Source organism: Eublepharis macularius, chromosome 8, assembly GCF_028583425.1.
Source record: "Eublepharis macularius isolate TG4126 chromosome 8, MPM_Emac_v1.0, whole genome shotgun sequence".
NCBI lineage: Eukaryota > Metazoa > Chordata > Lepidosauria > Squamata > Eublepharidae > Eublepharis > Eublepharis macularius.
In genome coordinates this window covers 105401491-105426715 of record NC_072797.1, presented here as the reverse complement: position 1 = coordinate 105426715, position 25225 = coordinate 105401491, and the positions used below count along the sequence as shown (strand labels likewise).

Below are 25225 nucleotides of genomic sequence, written 5' to 3'. Positions count from 1 at the left end.
ATTGTAATGAGGCCTAAATACATGGAAAGCATCAAAGGGAGAGGAATCCGCTTTGCAAAGGTGGAACGTATGCACCTTGCATTAACCTGTGTGCTGGCACAATCAGATTCAGTTATTATTTACCTAACTGGCCTTGCATAAAGAATACAGAATTATTTTCACATTACCCTTTGCATACTCATATCTTGTTCTTTCTAAAATCAAAGTGGTTAGACCTTTTATGATCATGAAAGCACCACAATGAAGTCACCCACAGTAAAGATAATGGCTTTGTGATGCTTTGGGGGAGGGAACTCCCCAGGTATACCAAAAACATAAATTAACTATGGGAGGGAGAACTCAAAAATTTGTCTGATAAGGATTGAACATGGTCCAGGATGCCAGGAGGCAACTGAGTTAAAGGGGGAGAGGCGATTGACCTGCTCAAGCCCTTGATAGCTTATAGCAGGATTTGAGTCCGGTGGCACCTTAGAGATAACAAGATTTCTAGGATATGAGTAGGGGTGTGCACCTGAAAAATATTAAGAAAAGTTTTGGGAAAAAACCCAAACTCCGAAGCAGCATGCCACTTCAGATTCAGGTTTCTAAGTCGCTTCGATATGCTCCATAAAGATTCAGAGCATACTGAAGTGACAGGGGAGGGGGAGGCCCACCCCCACCCTTAAACTCCCACTCCACCCTTTAACCCCATCCCCCCACCCCCACCCCACTTACCTGGTCAGGCTCCAGCCATGAATGCTGCGCCGGCCAGCTTGCCTCCCCTGCTGCCGCCACACAGCCACTGCTGACACAGCTGGCTGGCAGAGAAGGCCTCCCCTGCCACCGCCGTGCAGCCATGGCCGGCCGGCGGAGAGTGCCTTCCCTGCCGCTGTGCAGCAGCGGCCGATGCAGCTGGCCAGCAGAGAGGGCTGCCGCTGCTGCTGGAAGCCCACAGGGAGGCAGGAGGGCCTTCTCCTCCAGCCAGTGCCAGGTATGTGGAGGTGGGGAGGTAAGGGTGGGGAATGGAAAAGTTTAAAGGGTCCTGCCACTTGTGAAAGGGCCCTTTAAACTTAACCCCCAGGCGCCCCGAAGCATTCCCGAATCGGATACCCAAAGCGCACATCCCTAGACATGAGCTTTCAATAGTGAAAGCTCTCTTCTTCAGACCAACACAGCTACACACCTGAAACTATCCTATATCTCAACTTGTTCCAACTATTTTCTTCTTTATCTGTCAGTTCCCATGCTCTTTTATTCTGTTCAGTCTATTGCTTCTGTTTGTCCCTCTGCTGTTGCATTTTGGGTGACTTGCAGTGCAATCCTAAGAAGAGTTACTCCAGTAAATGGGTTTAGACTGGAGTATTTTTCCTTAGGATTACACTGTAAGCATTGTCTCAGAAAATCTGAAGTCTTAATTCCCAGCCCCTTACTTCTGCCTCTTCCTACTTTTCTCTTAAAACTGATGATTCTCCTGTAACTGTTCTTCTCCTCATCAAATTCTATGTTATCTTTCTCTTCTTGTAGTCCAAATCTTGCTAAATTTGCTGTTTCATCTTAATATTTCTGAGTTTGTTTTTCTATTCTAATGGCACACCTATAACACTTGTTCATTCTCTTATCTTTTTTGTTGTTTTGAGGATTATAATGATCTTCTTAATGGCCTGTTCTTATCTAATCTCCACTCTCTTGTTTCTGTTATGAATGCTGCTGTGCATATTATTTTCTGCTTTAATTTCTTTGATCACATCACTCTTTTGTTTTCTGGGTTTCATTTAGTGGTGTGCAATTCCGCTCTAGTATACTAAATTCATATCTCAAAAATATCAATTTGGTATTATTTGGGAATATCTAGATATTTCAGGCTTATTCCCGAATAATCAGGATATATTTGGGAATATTTAGGAATCTCATTTTAAAGGTTGCATAAGCTTGTTTCCCTCTTCTTTGCAGGCTTCCCAGAAAACAAAAGGAAGAGGAGGAGGGAGGCAGTACTACTGTGCTTGTGCAGCTTGTTCAGGGACTTAAAACCTGGCTAGTCTTTAGTGGACAGGCAGGACTAAGTTCTGTGCAATTTTGGTGTATTTTGCTTTAAAAATGGCCCCTCCAGCCATATTATTATTATTAATACTGCACCGGTATTTTGGGATCCAAATACTGGGAATACCAACTATATATAGAATTCTGGATACCAGAATCCAAATAATACAATAACAACAACAAAAGTTTAATGTCCACCCCTAGTTCCATTGGTTTCTACTCATCCTCAATATTAATTTTAAATTTCTGTATCTTATGTAAAATCACGTCATTCATTTACTTCTTATCTTTCATCTCTTCTTTGGCTGTTTTTTTTCCCTTTCTGTCTTCTGGTTAAGGCACACCTCACTCTCTCTCGTCTTCTCTCTTTAATCATTCCTTATTCCTCATTCGACACCTTAAAGATCAACTAGATTACCAAGGTATTTTGAGAGTCAAAGCTCCCTTTGTCAGATATGAGGAGTGGGAAAAGGTCTTTGCGTTCCACAGCTTTTATTTTCATTTTATTTTATACTACTGTGATTTATGAGCAAGTGCTGCTTATGATCCTGGTATAAGCATGCGGAATTATCTTTGAAGGTCCTGATTTTAAATCACAGTTTAGGAAATGTTCTGATTTTAAACATCTTTACTGAGACAAGTCAAGAAAATTGCCACATACCAGTACTTCTTGGAGAATTCCCTACTGGTGGACTGGATATATAAACTAACAATTTGTTTTTCACACAATGTGAATGGCTGAGTATATGTTACATGAATATTTGCAAGCTACTCAAGAAAAGATTTAATTTGCCTAATTATTATTTACAAAGATAGTTCAAGTCTGCTTGACTGTGAGGCCTGGGCGAACAGAGCCTAGTTCTGAAAAGTAATCTGTCTTTCTCAGTAATAGTATTGCAAATGATCTTCGTGATCTAGTTTATTAACAACTAAATGATAACACAGCATAGTGCAGTATGTTTCCTAATATATAGTAGGGGACTAGTTCTAATATAAACTTTGGTACCCACAGGATGACCTTGAGAAGCAACACTTACGGAACATATGTATGTGAAAACATTGTATGCTTAGGTATCATCTGTGTAACTTTTATGAGGACTGCCATTTAAGCTGCAACTATTTATAAAGTACAGCCTCTTAGTGACTACTCCATTTGTATAGTCAGCTCTTTTCTCCACAGTTCAGAATATTCTGGATATTTCTTTATAAAACAACAGGAGCTCAGAGACAATGAAAATGTAAGGTTATTTATGGGCAGGACATGTCTGATGTCCCGCTAAGATGGCTGCTGGTCTGCTAAAGTTTTCCCAGTGTAAACAGTTGATACCCAGTTCTCTGCCAGCAGCTGCTTCAGAGGCATAGTGGTAGTAGTAATAACAGCAGTCGCAGTAAAGAGTCCAGTAGCACCTTTAAGACTAACCAACTTATTTGTAGCATGGGCTTTCAACTCTCTTCATCACATGCATCTGACGAAGAGATCTGGTTCTTGAAAGCTTATGCTACAAATAAGTTGGTTAGTCTTAAAGGTACTACTGGACTCTTTACTATTTTGCAACTACAGACTAACACAGCTAACTCCTTTTAGTAGCAGGAGTATTGTCAGCAGCAGTAATAAAAAAGAGAACTAACAAAGCAAGAATTTACTGCAACTCTCATAGGGTGCTACATCTGCCCAACCAAGCCACTGCCCCAACAGACTCTTTATAGCCTTGCCTTTTGCCAAGGACTGGATAAAGTTTTTGGTGCTTCACAGCACGGAGGAAACAGAGACAGGTCTCCCCAGGTTCTTCTGGCTGCACACCTACCAATCACTGGGTTGTGAAGTGGGCATGGAGCTGCCAGCACCAACTTCCCCCCCAACAGACAGGCTGTCTTCCAATGCTGGGAAGAGCCCAGCCTGGCAAGTTCTAGATGCACCCCGGGGGAATGGGCACTGGTAGAAGAGAGAGAAGAAGGACCCTGATAGGTCAAGAAAAACGGATATGAGAGGAGCTGGTATGGGATGGGAAGAAAAGGAGGGGAATAAAAAGAAGCTAGACCAAGCAAGAGAGCTTGGAGACTTGTATTATTGTTTTCTTTTGTATGTTAAATTTTAAATGTTTCAAAAATCTTAGGCATACACCTTAAGACATTATTGTAAAGTAACATGTAGAAGAAGCGATTTGTATGACAGAAAATCATGACTTCGCAATGAAAGGAGCTTCTTCAGGAACTCTGTGAATAGGTTACTAGCACCATAAATAACTTTTTCTCTTTGATTTGTCTCTTCTCTAAAAGAAATAGCTCTAATATTTAGAAACCCTTTTTTATCTCTGCTGATCGTATTGCTTTTGTCCATACACACATACACACCTTTATTTTGAGGACTATTAAGGGCTGCTTTTCACACAAAAATATCCTACAATAATCAGACAAACCTTTTTATGATTTATCAGTTATTTTTGCTGATTTTTTACATTTTCATACGGAACCTGCTTTGTTGTATATACTTTCTGCTGAATATTGTTCTGTTGGATTGATAATCATTCACTTGGCTAAACTGACCACTTATTATAATACACTGCTGCATGGATTTTTAATAATTTAGGAATATTGCTCTTTAATTTACCATCAGTATAAGTTAGCCACAATTTTTATATCCAGATATTTATCATGCCCTGCAAGTCCTATAATTTCCTTTGACTTACGTTGTAGTTTGATACATTATTTGATCAGCATTTTCAATGACTCATTTTATCCACATGTATTTAGTTAATTTTTTCCTGCCTGTGTTTATATATACTCTGTAAGGGAAAGGAAGCCTGGCACTCACAGCTGAATCTAGTAAAAGAGCAATTAGTTTCTATCAGAGCCAACAGCTGTCCGTAATGAATTCTGAATTAAAATTATGAGCAAAGAAAAGAATCTAGCCATCTGCAGGAAATGTGAAAATATTTTTATAACTCTAATAGCTGAGATCTGGACAAGGGTATCTGTGAGATTTCCCAGCTGTACCTACAGTGAATTCTCAAATAGCCACAGAAACAGAGAGCACCAGAATGCATTTTCATCAATTTTGGCTGCTTAATCTCTTTGGCTGCACTTGAACAAGCCTGTATTTTGATCTAAAGTAATCACCATGAAAGCCTTCCTTTGTCTGAAAAGCATTTTTACATGACCTCCAAAATGAAAATTTAGTTGTAAAAATAGTCCTGTTATCTTTGTGTGGAGGCTTTCCAATCAGTCTTCCTTTTCTGGAGTATTTTCTCCTTGATGCTTCCCCCCCCCCCCAGTTATTCTATCCAATGAATCTTGAATTGTGGTATTTCTTAACAATTAGCATCTGATTGTATTACTTTTGTAACTTACATGATTCATTATATGTTGGTGGAGATCATATATCAGAAATAGAGCAATCTATTTTGCATAAAGTCTCAGGTTCAGTCCTTGCAACTCAATTGACAGAGCAGAACTGGTAAATGACCTCTGGAAACTGGTGCCTGTTAACCTCTTTATAGGTTAAAAGATGTGTTATAGAATAAATACTGAGCTAGATGGACCAATGATCTGACTTTGTAGAGGGTATGTCCCTCATGAAACATAAAAGCAACAAGGTAGAAGAGCTAGGGACAATCAGTAGCTGTTAGCTGCCTCAACTATATGTTTATTGATTTTCAAACTGGAGTAGAAAATTAATAAATAAAGTAGATAAAGCAATGGTTTGTTTCAGTTTCTAACATCTGCCTGCTTTGAGGAGTAAAGAAAGTGCAAGAAATTGGGGGGAGGGAATCATTTATTACATTTTTATCTTGCCTTTTCCTCAATGAATTAAGGGGGGGACATAGTCCATACCCCCTCTTTCCATTTTAGCCTCACAACAACTCTCTATTAGACTGAAACTGAAGGCTGATTGAAGGACACCCAGTTTTACTGCTGAGAAATAATTTGAACCCTTGGTTTTACAATTTTCCAGCATGCTGGATCTCAGTGAGAAACCACAATAATTCATAGTGAGTAGAGCTGTAGGAGGGAGGGCAGTCTTTACTTTTCTCTTACTGCTTTATAGATAGTAATTTATGTATGTTTCCCATATTCATCCTCTGAAGTTGTATCCCATAAATTATGGGGGAAGCAAGACAGATACGTATGGCAATTTGATTAAATCTCTCATAGTTCACGTGTTTGACTTCAGCTGAATCGTCATGACTCTAGTTATTTCTGCAAGTCAAGCGGTTGAGCAAGGATTTATATCTGAATGGCAGACTCAGATTGAAGTACCACTGAAATATTACATCATTGCTGTTCATAGAGAAGGACAGTAGAGCACCATTAAGATCTTCTGAACTTTTCAGGAATAGTGCTGAGGATCTGTGTTGCTCGATTATTTATCAGGTGTTCCAGTCAAAACCTGTCCACAATTTGCATGAATTCTAGTACGTTGACATTTTAAATTGTCATTGAGATGTTTAAATTTGCTTCAAAAATTCTGTGGAGGATGAATCATTCTGCATATCAAGTATTAAGTGTTCCCCTGATCCATTCCAGGTATTTTTGCCTTTGCTGAAGGTGATACAGATTTCCAGTTTCTCTCCTAATTTGGGTTCTTATACCCAGGTTACATATTACGCTAATGGATTTACGTTACACTGGTAGAATAAGGGTACCTTGGACCTCACAGCAAATAGGTGCTTTTCTCAATGATTAGTTGCTTGTGTAGGTATCTACATGGTTCCCACTGATTAGAATTGGTCTTAAGAAACTTCTCAAAATGAATGATGTCCTGGTCATCACTGTATTGTCCAAATTATGTGAGAATCTATTCATAGAAGCATGTATTGATATGGAGAAGTATCCATCATGTTTGGAATTGCGCTCACAACTATGTCCTGAGTTAACGCATAAATTGAACTTCAGTCTCTCCATAACTTGGGGCCTAAGAAATGAAAAAGAATAATCAGAGTAACTAACACAACTCTATGGTTATTATAGATACCTTTTTATTCCTGTGGAAATATGGTAACTGTAAATGGCATCAATTAAGCCTGCTGTATATTCTGCCCAGCTCTTGAATTAGGTAAAATTAGTGCTAGAGGTGGGCATGAACCGAAATACAAACCAAAGTTCAGCACAAAATGGGCCGGTTTGTGGTTCGCAAACTGGTGGTTCATCAGAGTCCATTTTTTGTCAAATCGCCACAGATTTTAGGCCGGTTCATTTGGTTTGTTTTCGATTTGTCACTGCAGACAGCCTGGCTCCGATCGATCAGTTTCTAGGCAACAGGGCTTTCTGCAGACCTTCTGCTGATCCAGAAGTGACGTTTTCACGAACCAAATGAACCAGTTTGCAAACTGGGGCAGGTTTGTGAAAGTTCTTGGGTCGTGAAATATGATGAACCACGAACCGCACGGTTTGGTTTTTTTCCAGTTTGTGCCCATTTCTAGTTCCAATGGATGAGTCTAGTATAAAATTACATGGTCATAGATGCAGAGGAGTTAGCCATGTTAGTCTGTGGTAGCAAAATCAAAAAGAGTCCAGTAGCACCTTTAAGACTAACCAATTTTATTGTAGCATAAGCTTTCGAGAATCAAGTTCTCTTCGTCAGATGCATGGTACAGAAACTGGTCAAATATAGAAGAGGAGGGGGGAGAAGGGGAGGAGAGAGAAGATGCAGTTAGGGGGGGAGAGAGAGGGATGTAACTGCATCTTCTCTCTCCTCCCCTTCTCCCCCCTCCTCTTCTATATTTGACCAGTTTCTGTACCATGCATCTGACGAAGAGAACTTGATTCTCGAAAGCTTATGCTACAATAAAATTGGTTAGTCTTAAAGGTGCTACTGGACTCTATAAAATTACAGTAACAGTATTATTCTATCTTATTGTAGGTATTGTGAGGATGAAAGAGATAAATGCAGTACAGTACATGATACCTATTACAATATACAACTTAACCTACAGCAAGGAGACTTTTCATATCATTTGATACATCACTACCTTGTTCTGTTCATTCTTATTGACAATAGAAAACTTTATTCATTTCCGTTTCTAAAATAGCATGTGACCTTTACTACAACTTTGTGTTCTTGGATCTTTTCTCTACCTTTAGAATAAATATGTCTGGTTCCCTCCAATTTTCATTCATATGATTTGCATTTTAACCCTATGTTGACTGCTTGCTCTTCTTTGATATCTTTATTTTTATTAAGTACAATGAACAGAATAACAGTTGGTAGATTGGAGGCCTGCAGTTCTCCATGGAACATAACTGATCTTCAGACTGTAAAGATCAGTTCCCATGGAGAAAATGGCAACTTTGAAAGCTAGAGTCTGTGATACCACATCCCTGTGGAGCTCCCTCCCCTTCCCAAATTCTGGTCTCCTCAGGCACTGCCTCCAAATTTCTAGGAATTTCCCAAGCCAGAGCTGGCAGCCCTGAATGGATCCTAATAATTTTTACAGTCAATGACAAGCAATTTCCATCCTTACCCTGTAATGCATGGCTTCATGGGCCCTATGGGCCCCAGCATAGCCTTTTCAGGTCTCAAAATAACCCCTCCAGAAAGAGTACCCTTTCTCTTTTGCCAGTGGAAAAGCAGTTAGGGCTAGACATGGGCACGATCCAAAAAAAAATACCGATCAAGCTGTTCATGGATCCACGCTGGTGATGAGTCCAGATCACCGATTCACTCTGATCAAGTCCCAAGTCACTCTGATCTAGTCTGGGATTGGAGGGGCGCCGCCCCCCCCCCCCCCACACACACACACTTAGAGCAGATGGGGAAAAATGTTTTTAACCCGGCGACGAGCCGCCTTCCCTCAGTGAGGGGACGTTTTCTCTCTCACACACACACACACGCACACACGCACTTAGAGCAGGGGGGGGAGTTTTTAACCCTGCAACGAACCGCCTCCCCTCAGGGAGGGGACGTTTTCTCTCTCACACACACACACATGCACTTAGAGCAGAGGGGGGGGGAGTTTTTAACCTGGCGTCACACACACACACACACACACACACGCGCACGCACGCACACACACACACACACACATGCACACACTTAGAGCAGAGGGGGGGAGTTTTTAACCCATCCCTGCCTCCAAAGAGAGAGAGAGAGACACCCCGTCAACAAGTTTCAGCCAGCTTTTTAAAAAAAGCAGGGATAGAATCCTCCATCCCACCCAATTTTAAAAGCAAGCAGCCAGTCTTCCAAAAGCATATTTTAAACAGGAAGAAAGTAAAACCAGGATCCACATGGATCCTCGCGGATCCTATGGTTTTTTAAATAAGAAAAACACAAATGAAACATCAAATCACATACCAACTTCTTGAAAAAAGCAGGCACTGGGCTGAGAGGCCAGGAGGAGAGAAATATCTCTTTTCAGTTAACTCTTTCAGCACTGAACGAACTCAGGAGAGGAGCGCAAAATAGCTTGATAGCTGCTCTCAAAGCAAGGGGTTTTTGAAAGAGTTAACACTGAGAAGAGCTTTTCCTTGCTAGGAGAAATATTATCAAGTTTCAAACAGCGCTCAGGCATTCCCCTGCCTACGTTGCCAGGGGAACAGATTATTGGCGCCTGAATGTCTAGCTTCCCGGTCCTATCATGATCGCCCCTGAGTCCCAACTGCTGGACGTTTGCCGTGGAAGACAACGATCCACCAGGTCACGATTGGGAGATTGCCATTATCGTGGGGATTTTTTTATCGTAATCCAGATCATGCCCATCTCTAGCTAGGGCCCAGTTCTAGTGCTGTTGTGCTTTGCATAGATTATTGAAAGAATAATAGTCAAAAATTGCATTTGCTCAGATTCCACAGGGGGGGGAAATCAAACTTGTAGAAACTGGCTATATTCCATTAAATGCTTATGCTGCCCCATTTATATTCTAAAAAGCAGCTGACTTGTTATTTAGAAAGGTATGAAGCTGAGATAACCCAGTCCAAAATACTAGAGGGGAGACTTGTACATAATACGTTATCAGATCTTTCCATATTGTCCAAATGTAGGTATATGTTTGGAAAACTTTGTTTCTTCAAGTATTTCCATATGTTAGTTTTCCATGTAAGGTACTCTCTCAATGCAAAAGTAGTGGATGTGATATTTTGCGATACAAATCCAATCCACTTCTGTCAATTACAACCAATTATAATGTATTTTTAAAAAAAATTTATTGGTGAGTACATAAAGTATTATTAAATAGACAAATTCCCCATCTTATCTAAATTATATCAGCCCCCCCTTTCCCCCCCTCCTTATTGACTTCCAACAGCTTTCCAACCCCTAACCCATCTTATTATTTAAATTACTCTTATCTATAATTTTTCTAAATCTAAGCATATTCAAATTCTTCTATATCTCCAATTTTCTAATATATCAATCTACATTTCACTGTTTAAACTATCTATTTTTAATACAATTTTTTATTACTAATATTAGCTTAGATTAATTAATAACTAAATTTCCCCATTAATGGTAAAGTTACTTCTCTCTCCCCTTTATAAAGTCACATATTAATAATTCTCAAACTGCCACAGTTCTCCTTTCACATCCCATTTTTTTCTAAATATTGTTTCAGCTTCTCCCAGTCTGCAATGTATTCTCCTGGATCAAGATCTTTCAATTTTCTTGTCATTTTGTCCATTTCTGCCATGTACAACAATTTGTAAATCCAATCTTCTATAGTTGGTATTTCTTGCACTTTCCATATCTGCGCATACAAAAGTCTTGCTGCTGTAATCATGTAAATAACAATGTTCTATGCTACTTTAGAACATCTTCCATTCCCAAGTTCAGTAGCAGCAATTCTGGGTTCTTATTTATTTGGGTTTGCAACACCTCATTAATTATTTTAATTATATCTCCCCAGTATTGCTTAGCTACCTCACAAGTCCACCACATAGGATACAGTGATCCTTCATGTTTTTTACATTTCCAGCATTTATCTGACATATTTGCATTTCCATGCGCAATCTTCTTAGGCGTTAAATACCACCTATACATCATTTTATAGACATTCTCTTTAATATTGGTACAAGTTGAAGTCTTCAAAGTGTTTTTCCACAAATATTCCCATGATTCCATTGTTATTTCTTTATGAAAATTTATTGCCCATTTCACCATCTGGACTTTGACTGTCTCATCTTCCGTATGCCATTTTAGAAGTATTTTATATATTTTCGAAATATCTTTTTTACCTTCTTGCAAAATCACTTCTTCTAGCTCCAAGTTTTTCAGTCTTATTCCTCCACTTGAACAGTCCGAGTTGTAAAGATCCCTAATTTGCCTATATTGAAACCATCCATATTGAGGAGATAACTCTTCTTGTGTCTTTGTTTTTAATATTCTATTTTCCATCAACGTTATCTCTTTATAAGTTAAACATTGTTGTTCATTATAAACAGCTCTCGGGTCTATTACCTCATATGGTACCACCCATGACGGGATACCACTTTCCATATAATACAACCAATTATAATGCATTTTATTTTCTGCAGCTACTTTAATTTCACCATATATTGTTCATTCAGAAGCTCAGGCACGTTTCTAAGCAGTATAATACAGATCTGAAGAATTGTTGTGTACAACAGCCACAGTCCAACACAGAGTTAGTGCTTAAACTCATTGATTTCCTTTATGTGAATGAAAAAGAAATCTATTGAGCCAGCACCAGGATAATTTTCCTTAACCATCAATCTGCATGGTGAGGTAAGCTGACAAAAGATTTCACAATATCAGGTCATAAGATGCCTATAAAACTACCACTGCCAGGGCCCAACGTGGTAATCAGCGGTGGTAAGGCAGTATACCTTCCAGCTCCAACTCCCAATCCGAGTGACACCAATATTTATTTATCACATTAGCATTCCACCCTTCCTCTAGGAGCTTATCTTCATAACAACCCTGTGCATTGGAGATGCTTCATGGTTTAGCAAGGATTTGAATTCAGATCTCCCAGGGTGGTGTTCTATCCACTAATACTAGATTAGTTCTCTGTACACATTAATCAGAAAAGCCAATCTTCAGCAGCAAAAAGCATGAGATAAAAGGTAACCAAGGCATGAACTGTATGTATGTATGAACTGTTCACCTTCAAATTTTCATAGGTAACAATTTAGCCAAGCCTAACTATCTTGTTGGGTTTTAAAATCTCTAATGAAACTTAACCTAGCCAATATTCTCCATATCAAAAATGTTATGAGGCTTCACTAGGCATGAAACCTAATTAGCCATGTAACCCTTTTCATCAGATCTTGCATTCTTTTTCATTTTTCTTTTATCAGTGTTGCTTTATGTACTTATACCATATAAATGCAAGTCTCAATACAGCAAATATTGCAATATTCAATCAAATTATCCCCTGATATATGTCAGAAATGTCCTAAATGATTTTTGGCCCATATTTTACTATCATTGCTGTTCCAAATAAATGATCTGTGAAATCTAGTAATTACAATGACTTCTCTTGCCAGATCACTGAAGTATCAGTTAAGGGCCAGCATTATAACAGCAACAAATTAATCAGAAAAGCCAACCTTCAAGCTCATCCTCACAATGATTTTAGTACAGAATGACCCCCAAATGCCTATTAATTTGCCTTTTCTGCATACTGTAGCTGCATCACACTATGGGACATTAAGCATATTTCAGCTCGCAGGTCTGACTCAGTTGTGTCTTTCGATATTGAAAACAAATGTTGGAACTGGATGAATGATAACATTGAGGCAATAATAATTTCCTACTAGGCATGCTTGTTTAATGGATTGCATAGTCTTTTGGCTTGTAAACATTGCCATTTTTATTGCTAACTGAAATAGAAGGCTTTTTTCCCCTCCCCAGCTGATAAAGTTTGGTAGCAATTTTGCTTGAGTACAGTGAACCTAATGGAAAATGTTATAAAATGTAGGTTACTTTTTTTGGCTCAGTCTTCATGACCCTACAGCTTTATCCTGAGCACTGTGTTCTTCTTTCCAAGTGTCAAGGGCATGTATCAGGCATTCTCTCCAATTTGATATTGCCTCTTTCCCTAAAGCTGCCAATGGCAAGCCTAACTAGCTTCAAAAAGTGACATAAAATGCATAAATAGTAGTTTAGAGGCATGCAAGTTTCTAAGGTTCCCAGAAGTTTTCACCAGACAGAATGAAAAGTGCTGTGGAAGTGTGAAGATCCCAAATTATTTATAAATATCTACAAGCAATAGCTCCTAAATTGTTATCTAAGGATATATAACTATAAATATTTCATAGAACTTTTTTTGTGGCCAGAGCTGAGCAAGAAGCTATTACCCAATGCAGTCTCCTGATTAGTTGGGGGAATTAGCTAAAAGGAGACAAGTGAGAGGGGGTAACAGGGATTCTTTGCCTATGTTTATGGGGATTGTGCCCTTAAGAGAACTCTTAAAATGAACCAGCCAGATGTTCAACTGGAAAGAGTTTTTTTTAATTAAAAGAGAAATAAAAGGGCAAACATACAAAAATTACCCATAGCACACACGCAAGGCTAACTAAAAGAAAAACAGGGAAGAGAAGGGAGAAAGCAGTCTTGGAGAATGTGATAGTTACCAGTCTTGAGGACAGAAGTCTATGGAGGCAGCAACAAAACAGCCAGTGTTTCACAGAGAAGAAGAGAAAACCCAAACGGATTTGGGACCATGTATACAAATTCAAAGACACACATACAAGCACTGGTGACTAGGGAGTCCAGATATAGGACAAAATGTTCCCCGGGGCAAGATGACATGTTTGCCCCCAAAACAATGACTGAATTTCTGGAGGGGGGTAATGAGTTGGAAGAGGCTTAGTGAGTCTACCTGGTCTATAAGTGTAAATGGTGCTTGATGACCCCTTTGAGTATTGAATGGGAAAAGCTACCAGGTTTGCTGAATAGCATTAAGTGGTGCCTAATTAGGGTAAATGGGTGAGAAGAAGTGAGGCAGGGCATGATTGAGTCGGGGTGTGCACTTCAGGTTTCCAATTCCGGGAAAAATACCCAAATTGGACCCGATTCACAAAGATTTGGGATTTCTGAAATGGCCCCAGCATACTGGGGCCATTTCGGGAACCCCAAATCAAAGATCCCCAAAGCTATTTGTGTAGCTTTGGGAAGCTTCAGGTCAAGGGGCTGAAATATCCGTCTCCATGCCACTGCGCAGCAGGAGGGAGAAGGACATTTAAACCACGATCAGCTGTTCCTCAGGAGTTTCCCAACAAGCAGCTGAGTACAGCCTGCCGAGGTTTAAATTGCCCTCTCCCTGCTGCTGCGCAGCGGCACAAAGAGGGACATTTAAAACCCCGACTTAGCCGCTTGTCAGGGTTTTCCCTTCAAACTCTTCCCCCCTTCCTCCAGCCAGTTGGAAAGGGCCCTTCCATGCTTCACCTGGGTCGTGGGGGATTTCCCCTGTGACCCAGCTGGAGTTTAAAAGCCCAGCCACAAACCCTGCCAAGCAGCTGATCTACTCAGTGGGGTTTGAACTTCTCCCCGTCATGGCTTATTTCACCCAAGGGAGAGGAAGGAGGGGGGTTTCCCTCCTCCCCCTCCCATTGGGAGAAATAACCAGGGGAGGTAGTTTGTCGTGTGCTCCAAATCTTTACAGAGCACACTGAACCAGGTCAATCAAGGGAATCCCGACTCTTTTTTTTTTTTGCTTTGGGTTTCCCGAAGCAGGAAACCCGAATTTTTTTTTTGCACACCCCTATTGATGAGATTAGTCAGGAGTTTCTTGGGAAACCTCATTGCTCTAAGACATGCATCTCTCTGGAGCGTAGAGAGGGTCTTTAGTCAACCAGCCACTCTGACTCCCTTCTACTTGCCTGTCATCTATTTTAGGTTTCTTAAGGCCAGTCAGTGTCTTGCACTGATGCTATTTGAGGAAGAATGTTTATGGTTTTATAGCTATAAACTGGCTGCTAACAATTGGTGTCTAAGATGAGCAAGGAGCTACCTGTTGTCTGAATTAAATGTTATAGGTAAAATCTTATGTACCATGAGCACAAAATGCTCACCTAAATGGAACATCCTCATAGTGGCTCCATGTATGTCTGAGAAGGCATTGTTCTGGGTAGGAGAGCCACACAAAAGTCAAATGGCATGGGGGGCTGCCACAAAGAAGGGTAATTTTTTTTAAAAAATTGTCTCTTGTTGATGGAAGACCCTCTTGTGCCTGATTTCACCATGTTCCCTTTCCTGACGGCACTTCCCTGTACATTCATAGTTCATAGGCTTCATATATGAGACAGAGAGACAGAGGAAATATGTATGAGTGTGAAAGGGATTACTTGTTATAAATGTTGTTTTATGCCTTTATAAATGGGGTGAGAATTAAAAATCCAAATCATAAGTAAATTATTGTGGTTTGCTTTAGGTACACATGACTGTGAATGTCCATAATGCAATGCTGACAGTTACTGAAGATCAGATCTGGCTCTTGCTTTTGTGTTTATTAGGCTTGCAACCATAGGCAATCTTTTTCTTTGCTCCAGAATTTTTGCCTTTAAAGGCAACAAACTGCATTGGGCTCAGTTGGTTCCTTTCACAGACTTCAGACACTTCTCCTTAGAGGTTGGCAAACAGGACAAGTGAAAATTTAGATAACGGCTTATCAGCTGTGCTGTTCATGACATGTTTTTGGCTGAATGTGTAAAAATGATGGGGGAAAGGAAGCACGGTACAGTTCACTCATTATCACCATGCCTCATGCTCCATTTTTCCAGACGAAAGAGACTTGCATTTTCTTTAAGAATTCTGACTCTTCCACTTAAGTCATGCATTCCCCAATGAGCTCAATGAGGAAAAGATGGCTAGGTAGACCTTGGTGATTCTGGAAAAAATGTAGGTCTAACAATTGTGTAAGAACTTAATCTCCTAATATATACAAGAGCTCTATCAGAAGCCAACATATGGTGCTAGAGCTTGTCAGGGTGATTTATTGTTTGTTTGTTTATTTATTTACTTATTTATTTAGAAAATGTGTATGCTGTCTCTGCAGAGTATTGTTAGTATTGGCCAATGAGCTCTATGTGGTAGTGCTTTGTAGTACAAGTTGTGGTGAGTCTGGAGAGTATACAAGAACTTGGAATTTCAGTAGTCAGCATTTAAAACTTAATTCTGCCCATTAAAAATCTGTTCCTTAAAGCACAATTTCATAAGTTCTGATTTACTTCCAAAGCTCCTTCTCACAGTGCACATTTCTGTACCAATTTCTTAATTAGAAGCTTTTTGTCACATTGAGTGGATCGTGAGTGACACCTCCTTCACCAAACATTTTTATAATTCACATAAAATAGATAAATGTGATGTTTTAATGGGAAAACTGAACATAAGAATCATGGCAAGTATGTCATCCCATGTAAAAGATCAGGAAGGATACTGAAGATCAGTGCACAATCCCAGATGTTTCACTTGAAGCTGCTTTTCTGTACACTATGCACAGTAATAGAAGCAAGTGGGTGAGGCCAATTGCATGGGTCTTTTCCTACCCTGATTGTCTCACCTCATGGAAATGGTTCCCACCCAACAGAAGCAGGAGACGGTTAAAATGTTATTCTATGTGCAAAACCATCCCATAAAAATGACCACTGTGTTTAAGATAGCTGCGTAACTATGAATTGTTGTAAAGTTCATTCAAATTAAATGTCATGATGACCGTGTGGCAAAAAAAAATGACATAATGATCTAAAACATTCCCATCCTTTATGCTCAATTTGTGTTGGTCTTTTTTTATTGTTTTAGTGCTGGAGTTGGCAGGACCGGCTGTTTCATTGTAATAGATGCCATGCTAGAGAGAATAAAGCATGAAAAGACTGTAGATATTTATGGCCACGTAACTCTAATGAGAGCCCAGAGGAATTACATGGTTCAAACAGAGGACCAATACATCTTCATCCATGATGCACTGCTTGAAGCAGTGACATGTGGAAATACCGAAGTGCCGGCCCGAAACCTGTATGCATATATTCAGAAGCTGACACAAATAGAAGCAGGAGAGAATGTCACAGGAATGGAACTGGAATTTAAGGTACTACGTACGGGGAGGGGGGGGTGTTCCTCACAGTGTGGTGGTTATAAAGCCTTCACTTTTCAGTCCTAGGTGAGAAAAGTTGGAGGGGTGCTATATTTTTCATTTTTGTGCAACTGAACTAGGATGGTCTGTGCTTTTGTGTATTTCCCTACCAAAGATCAGTAACAGGTTCTAAATAGTAGCTGTTCTAACACATGATGTATTTTGTACTTAAAATTTACTCATAATTTACAGTTGGAATACTTTAACATTGCAATAAGAGATAGGTTGCAATAACTGCAAATGATGAGTAATCACCTTTATAAAAAGGTTTAGTTAAATCAGCACATGAAATGATGTTTTCAAATTTTCCTAAATGCCTTTTCTTTTGTTTTCTGCAGCGGCTAGCCAGCTCTAAAGCTCACACATCAAGATTCATCAGTGCCAATCTTCCATGTAATAAATTTAAAAATCGCCTTGTTAATATTATGCCATATGAATCCACAAGGATATGTTTGCAGCCTATCCGAGGGGTAGAAGGTTCTGATTATATCAATGCCAGCTTTATCGATGGATACAGGTACCCAATTATTTGTGTTTTACAAATTAATGTCAAGTATTTATGGGCCAGTATACTGGTGAGAGCTGGTGTAACATAGCGGTAAAGTAGTTGGCCTACAGTGCAGCACCTCACTGATCTGAATCTCACTACTGCTGTGAACTCACCAGGTGGCCTTGGGTAAGCCACTCACTCGTCTCATCCCCAGCTCCCCAACTACATTGGGGGAATAATAACAACATTGACTTTGTTTGCTGCTCTGAGTGGGCAGAAGAGCAGTATGCAAATGAACTATTGTTGTTAATATAGACACTGCACTTAATATTTCGTATTACAAGTATGTGATTAAGCCATCATTTTAGCATTGTGGTTGCCACTGTCGTGTTGCTCCTTGCAATGGTAGCATTGTTAGATGTCCACAGAGACATAGAAGGAGTCCAAACCATAGCTTCTTGCTTTATCTGCAGTTTCCAGGGGTCCTAGATCTCCCAACATTATGAGATCGATGTGATAGGACTTTCCATGCTGCTAAAAACGTATCAAAAAGGCCTTTTCTTGAAGCTTCACTTATATGGATTTTTGTTATCATATATCCTTCTGAAAATGAGAAATATAATATAACATATATATAAATATAATAACTTGATTGTCCTATAAAAAGTCACAAATTGTTTTAGTTCTAGAGTACTGGCAGTGAAGTAGCAAGCCAATTGCCCATGAACATACCACACTTACTAACAGTGGCTAGTTATTTAAATTATCATACATATATTCAGAATGTCCTGGGCTTTGTGTATACTAATAGATTTGCCAATCACTACTTGTAGAAGAAAAAGTATGGCCATTTTTCTTGGTAGACATCAGAAAATGAACCAAAACACCTGTTTCCTACCTTTCAAGTTATTACTCCACAAATCTCCTCTTGTTTGCTGACATCAATGCACCATTGAAAGAGTTAATAAAGAGGTACTTTGGAGTTATAAGTCATAAATTCAATAGACTGTATGACACTCAGCCTTGGATGCAAAATGGAGCTGCATTCCTAAATGTTTCCTAAGTGTTTTTATGACACACAAAATTGAGCTATTAGAGTTGCATTAAAATTTAAATAAGATAAAGCCATAAATCATATTTTAATGGAGCATTTTCCCCACAATTTTCTAAAAATAAAACAATGCTATGGTTTGATTAAACAATATTTAATACATTTTTAATGTGCTTAAAATACATAATTTACAGCTGTACAGTTCTTAGAAAGATATCTCAGCAGAATGTTCACATGCAATAAGAAAGCCTTGGTCATTCTTTGATTGGTAAATGTCTGTTCTCTTACTTTAAATACAGACAACAGAAAGCTTATATAGCTACACAGGGACCTTTGGCAGAAACAACAGAAGATTTCTGGAGGATGCTTTGGGAACACAATTCAACCATTGTAGTTATGCTTACTAAGCTACGAGAAATGGGCAGAGTAAGTACAAGGCCAGTTTCAGAAAGTAAATATCAAAAATGCTTTTGCTGTAGCATGCTGTTGTCCCACTGAATAAGAAATTCAGAAATAATTGATATCATTGGGCTAATTTATGTTGGCACAGACAATATCTGACTTTTCAATTGACAATTAAATCTTCACCTGGCAGATTATAAAGGAAGTTAATTCTCAGCCACTTACCAGTCTACCCCCAAAATTGCATAGATGAAACTAAAATGTCTTGTATATGTGTGCATGCGTGTTCCACGAGCTGCAATTAACATGGATAAACATGTTTGCTGCTACGATGGGTATAAACAGACCAAACAATTGTGTTCAGAGAATCCAGAGGTTTTCTGAAGCTTGTCAGATCTCCTTCAAGAAGAATATTGGTGATGTTGGTTAAATTTCTTGAAAGAGAGCTTCTCATCATTACCAATCTTTCCTATGCAATATACAGCCATGGGGGAGTGTTAGTTGTATTGTTCAGTTTTTTCTCAGTCTAAACAGTGGCCGTTTCCACACACGTTGAATAATGCACTTTCAATGCACTTTAGTTATCCTTTAGAAGTGGATTTTGTATTTCACACATGAAAACCCAGTTCCAAATGATCACTAAAGAGCATTGAAAGTGCATTATCCAACATGTGTGGAAGCAGCCAGTATTAACAGCAGCCTGATCCTCAGAAACAACAAAAGAGGTGGTCAACCTGTGTCTTGAATATGTCACTTCAGATCACATGTGAGGGTTTATGTGGTGGAATGCTTCCCCACAAAAGACCTGGAAAACTAGTATGTCAAGGACATGGTTAGGCTTTGAATTCCTCTTCCTACTATCTTATTCATTTATTTATTAAAATATTTATACCGCTGGCTTTTTCCATGGCTCAAGGCGGTTTGCAAAGGGCTTTTATACGTGGGCTATTAGCTCCCCATTTGGCTCCAAACTGTGTCAGTTGTTATTCTGATAAACACACAGCATTCAGTACCTTCAGTCCTCATTCCAACACTGTCATAGAGTTTGCCCAAGTTAAATAGATGCTGGTTTTCAGTGATTTTTTTAATGCGAAAACATGCCGGATCTGATTCCCATGCAGATGTTTATATTTGCCAGTCATCCACCCACCCTAGAATTGCCGCCTATACGATGATTGGTCTCTTTGGCTCCTGTAATGTCGTTGAATCAGCTCAGATCACACAGGTTATTCATGAAGTCACTCAGACGTCCCACGTAGTAGATAAGTCCATTTATTGGCATAACAATAAATGGTTGGCATAACAATTTATTGGCATAACAATTTATTGGCATAACAATAAATGGTTGTTTGGTTCCAAACAAACTACACACTGCTAACTCCAAGAACGCCAATAACTGAGGAACAGGAAACAGTAAAACTCTACATACTTTTCAGGTGTGCTGGGGAACTGCTTCACTTACAGCACATCCCCTGTTCACAAAAAACAAAACAAAAAAAGAGATATAATAGATATAAAAGCAGATAAAAACTTGATATAAAACATACATAATACAATTCATGGTACATATCTTTCTGGTGAAAACACAAGTCTACCACGAGATGTTACATATTTGGGACACCTTTCCTCTGCCTGTAACACACGTGACTCACAAGGTACATTTGCATCCTGTTTAACATCTTCCATAGCTCCACTAGACATATCATTAGGCTCATCACATTTCCTATCAGGCTCTATATCCTGCTGTAAACCTGTAAAATCATTATTTCCAGCCCCTCTATGTTGATACCTTATCCTGCGCCTATTTCGCCAATAAGTATGCCCATCTGGAGTCATCACTCGATATGTACGGGGCTGGTCACATTTCTTCATTACAGTTGCAGGGAGCCAGCCATCATTAGATTCTACCCATACTGGATCTCCTTGTTGTAGTGGCTTAAGTGATTTTACTGTCCGATCATAAAAATATTTTTGTCTATCCTGACCCTTCTGAAGGCCTTCCTGTATCCCAGTAGGTATTTTGGGATGTAGTAAACCAGTAGTTACTGGAAAGTTACCTCTTAACATTCTACCCATCAGCATCTGAGCTAGTGAATACACCATTCCAGTAACAGGTGTATTTTGATATTCTAACAATGCCAAATAAGGGTCCCTTTGCGAGTCTTCTGCCTTTGTAATAAGATGCTTTATTGAACAAATTTCTCTTTCTACCTTTCCATTAGATTGTGGGTACCCTGGACTACTAAGGTATTGTTCAAATCCCCAATCCTGAGCAAATTGCTGAAATTCTCTACTCACCAAAGGCATATTATCACTCACAAACATCTTAGGAATGCTATGGCAAGCAAACACCGCTTTACGTTTCGCAGTCACAGTTCTTGCAGTTTTATCAGGCAAATTCTTCTGGATATTTTGAAAAATAATCTATCACAAGAAGGAATGGGGGGAAACGATATTCAAAAATATCTACACCCACTTTTTCCCACAGCAATTCAGGAATTTCATGTAGTATAAGTGGCTCCTTTTGATTTTGGGGTGCTAAAAGATGCACACACAAAGCAATTTCCCACCATTGTTTCAATGTCATTTCCCATACCAGGCCAATACATTAATGTTCTTGCCCTGGCTTCAATTCTTCATACCCTGATGTGAGTCATGAAGCTTAAACAACATATTTTGCCTTTGTGACAAAGGAATAACTGTCCTTTCACCCATATAAAGAATATCCTCTTCACAACGTAACGAATCTTTCACTGACCAAAATGGCTTTGACTCAGGTGGAACATCTCTCAAATACTGAGGCCATCCTTGCCTTATAAGGGCTACTACCACTTGAAGTTGGCAATCTTGACTTGTGGCCTCCTGTATAGTGGTTATTCCCTCTGAATGCATAGCTATGGTACTTACTTTATGCTCTACTCTCTCTCCTTCTACTGATTCCTCATCAGTTATAGGAGGATCCACAGTAGCCCGTGATAATGTATCAGCAAGATACATATACTTCCCTGGGGTATACACAACATCAAGTTTATATCTCTGAAGCTGTAAAAGCATACATTGCAAGTGAGCAGGAGCGCCACCAATTGGTTTTTTGAAAATTACTTCCAGTGGTTTATGATCAGTTTGAACTAAAACAAAAAATATTGAAGTACAGGTGCCTGGCACAACAACTTTTTAACCATTTCAAATGCCTTCTGATGTTCTGGCATCCACTGAAATAACACATTCTTCTTCAATAAATTTCTTAATGATGCAGTAAGTTCTGCCTCACGTGGAATATACTTTGAAAGATATTTCACTGATCCCAAGAATCTAAGAATAATACCTTTCACCTTATCCTCATCTGGTTTCACACCTTGGGCAGTCACTATATGTCCCATATACTTTACAGAGTCAACCTTAAATTGAATCTTTATTAAATTTGATATTCTTAGCCCTTGCTGTTTCCATAACCTGATGCAAAATCTGATCATGCTCCTCAGAGGTTTTTGCTGTTACAATCATATCGTCAGCTATCATATACACTCCCTTTATGTGCCCAAAAGCTTCCTCATTTTTCTGTTGATATACTTCACTGGAAGATTTAAGTCCAAATGGTAGCCAGTAAAAACAATACTTTCCCCAAGGTGTATTAAATGTACACAAACGCGATGAATCTTCATCTAACTTCACTTGCCAATACCCGTCTTTCTCATCCACAATAGTGAAAAAATTCATTCCAGCTAATCTACTCAATACATCATCTACTGTAGGAATGGTATAATGCTGCCTATGCACTGCTTTATTCAAATCATGGGGATCAAGACATTTACATAACTTCCCATTCTTTTTTTCTGTGATTACAAAACTGTTCACCCAGTCTGTAGGCCCCACAACTTTAGATATTACTCCTGCACTTTCCATCTGACATAAGGGCTCTTTTAATCTATCCATTACTGCAAGAGGAACCTTCCTACAGCCATTGTAGGAAGGTACCTCTACAGCAATTGTTCCTTTGACAGCAATTCAATTGAACGTACAACATCAACCCTCCAGACCAAATCCAAGGTCTCACAGACTGCCCTACCCAACAATGGAAGAGTTGACATATCTGTTACAAAAATTATAAGTCTAGATGTTCCCTTTGAAGTGCACACATCAAGGACCTCAAAGGTTTTATCTGTCCTCAAAGGCTTTATCTGTGTTCCACCATAAGCTACAAGCATGGTATCACTTTTAATTAATGCTTTCTGGCCTGGCAGAATTAATATTCCAAGTGGCAAAACATTTGCTTCAGCCCCAGTATCCAATTTAAACTTCACTGAGAGCCCTCTTAAAGTTATATCAGCATACCACCCAGGGACTTGAGTTATAGCAGAACCAGCCTCATTATGAGACAACACTCCTATAAACAGACTATGTAAACTTGATGTCTTTGTTGGTCTCTGCTACAACCTGTCAAAGTTGCCTTACATAATTTGGCATAATGGTTTTTCTTTCCACATCTTTAACAAATCTTTCCAAATGCCGGACATTTTTGAGGCTTATGTACAATACCACAGTGAAAACATTCTTTATCTCTAACAAAGTCCTGTCTGCCTTCACAATGTGACCTCTCACGTCCAAGCACCTGGACTGAAAACTCCCCACAATCCTTATCTTTCACAGGTGCTTCATACAGCTGTTTAGAAAAAGTTGCCATCGTTTGCAGCTGAGTTGCTGTTGCTTTGGCTAGCTGACATATCTCAACTGCTCTCTCAAGAGTAAGGTCAGGTTCCTTTAAGAGTCTTTCCTTTAGCTTGTCCGTTACACTAAACACAATTTTATCTCTGACCATGTCATTAGTTATAGACCCAAATTCATAGCTGTTAGCTTTAAGTTTAAGCTCAGTCACAAACTGTTCAATGGTATCACCGTATCACCACAAATGATTCCAAAAGGAGTAATGTTCAAATATCACATTCTTCCAAGGAGTGCAATATTTCTAACACAGACAAAGAGGCTCTACCCCCAGCTCTAGAGGAAAAAGCCAGGAAGCTCACTAAAGCAGCCCAGTAAGTTCATAGGGTGGAGGGGGCAACTGAAGCTAGTACTCCCTGCATTACTGTGAGCTCCCAAGCTCCCACAGATCCTCCAGAAATGGGTCCAAGTTCCAGTGAGCCTTCAGGGGTGAGGGCAATGAAGCAAGGCAAGGTGTCTGCAATGCTGTTATTAGTGCCAAAAATGAGATGCTGTTATTTGGGCTGAAAATGGGATGTTAGCAGACAAGCAGGTCAAAAGAAATCTGCCTACAAGGTGCATGACCCGCTCAGAGCATGACGACAGCCTATTCAGAACCTGAACTACTGCTTGATTATTGCACCAGAAGAAGACCCACTTGTCGAGCTATTGCTGCCGGATGACTATTGCCACTAGGATTGGGAAGAGCTTGAGAAAGGTGAGGTCATGCCAGAGTTCATACCCAGACTAATGCTCATGCCATCTCTGTGCACAGTACCAGCCGTGGATGGAGACCCCAAAGCCAGCATTCTGGGCAGTATCGAGTGCATCTGCAACTTGGGGCCCAAACTCCACTATATTCACTCCAGAATGAGAATCAGACCTTGAGGTCCTCTCTCATGCTCCTAGAAACCCAAATGTAATGATGTGGGGGAGCTCTGGCCATCACCCTGACAAGGCGGACACAGAAGGCCTGCCTCAGTGAAACTATGTTGCAGGCGAAGTTGCAGTTCCTTGAACGTGCATTTGGCACAGGACAAGGTATGATGGATGAGCTTCTGGAGCATTTGGAGCTTGTTAGAGGGGAGGCAGGAGCACCCAGCCACTGAGTCCAGCTCAATGTCCAGGTAGGTCAGATGGGTGGCCTGGCTTTCAGTCTTTTCTCAGACAAGCGTGACGCCCAGCTCACCTGCCAGGGTTTGAAAGGTGGCCAGTCAGCACAAGCAGTGCTGCCCAGAGAGCCTACTATAAGGAAGTCATCAAGGTAACTTGTAATGTGTGGGTACCCCATGAGGACCTTTGCTGTCAATTTAAAGAATGTGCTGAAGGCTCTGAAGGCTGCACAGGGCACAGAGAGCCCCATTAGCATGACCTTTCTCAATGTTCCCGCAGTTGTCAAATTTAAACCCAGCAGGGAACAGTCATCAGGGTGCACTGGGAGCAGCTGAAGGCTGACTTCTCCATAAGGGCCCCAATGCTGCAAGACCTGATGAGGTGGACAGTTTGATGAAAGAACATATACTGGACCAAGCAATATTC

General features: G+C 39.8%; 1 protein-coding gene across 1 annotated transcript in view; it reads left to right on the top strand.

Annotated features, from left to right (window-relative positions):
- PTPRD (protein tyrosine phosphatase receptor type D) overlaps window positions 1-25225 on the top strand; it is a 513284-nt gene that overhangs the window by 466751 nt on the left and 21308 nt on the right. Inside the window, exons 31-33 of the mRNA XM_054986312.1 lie at window positions 16715-17000; window positions 17384-17562; window positions 18886-19012. Coding sequence (XP_054842287.1) covers window positions 16715-17000; window positions 17384-17562; window positions 18886-19012 — 592 coding nt within the window. The remainder of the gene's footprint in view (window positions 1-16714; window positions 17001-17383; window positions 17563-18885; window positions 19013-25225) is intronic.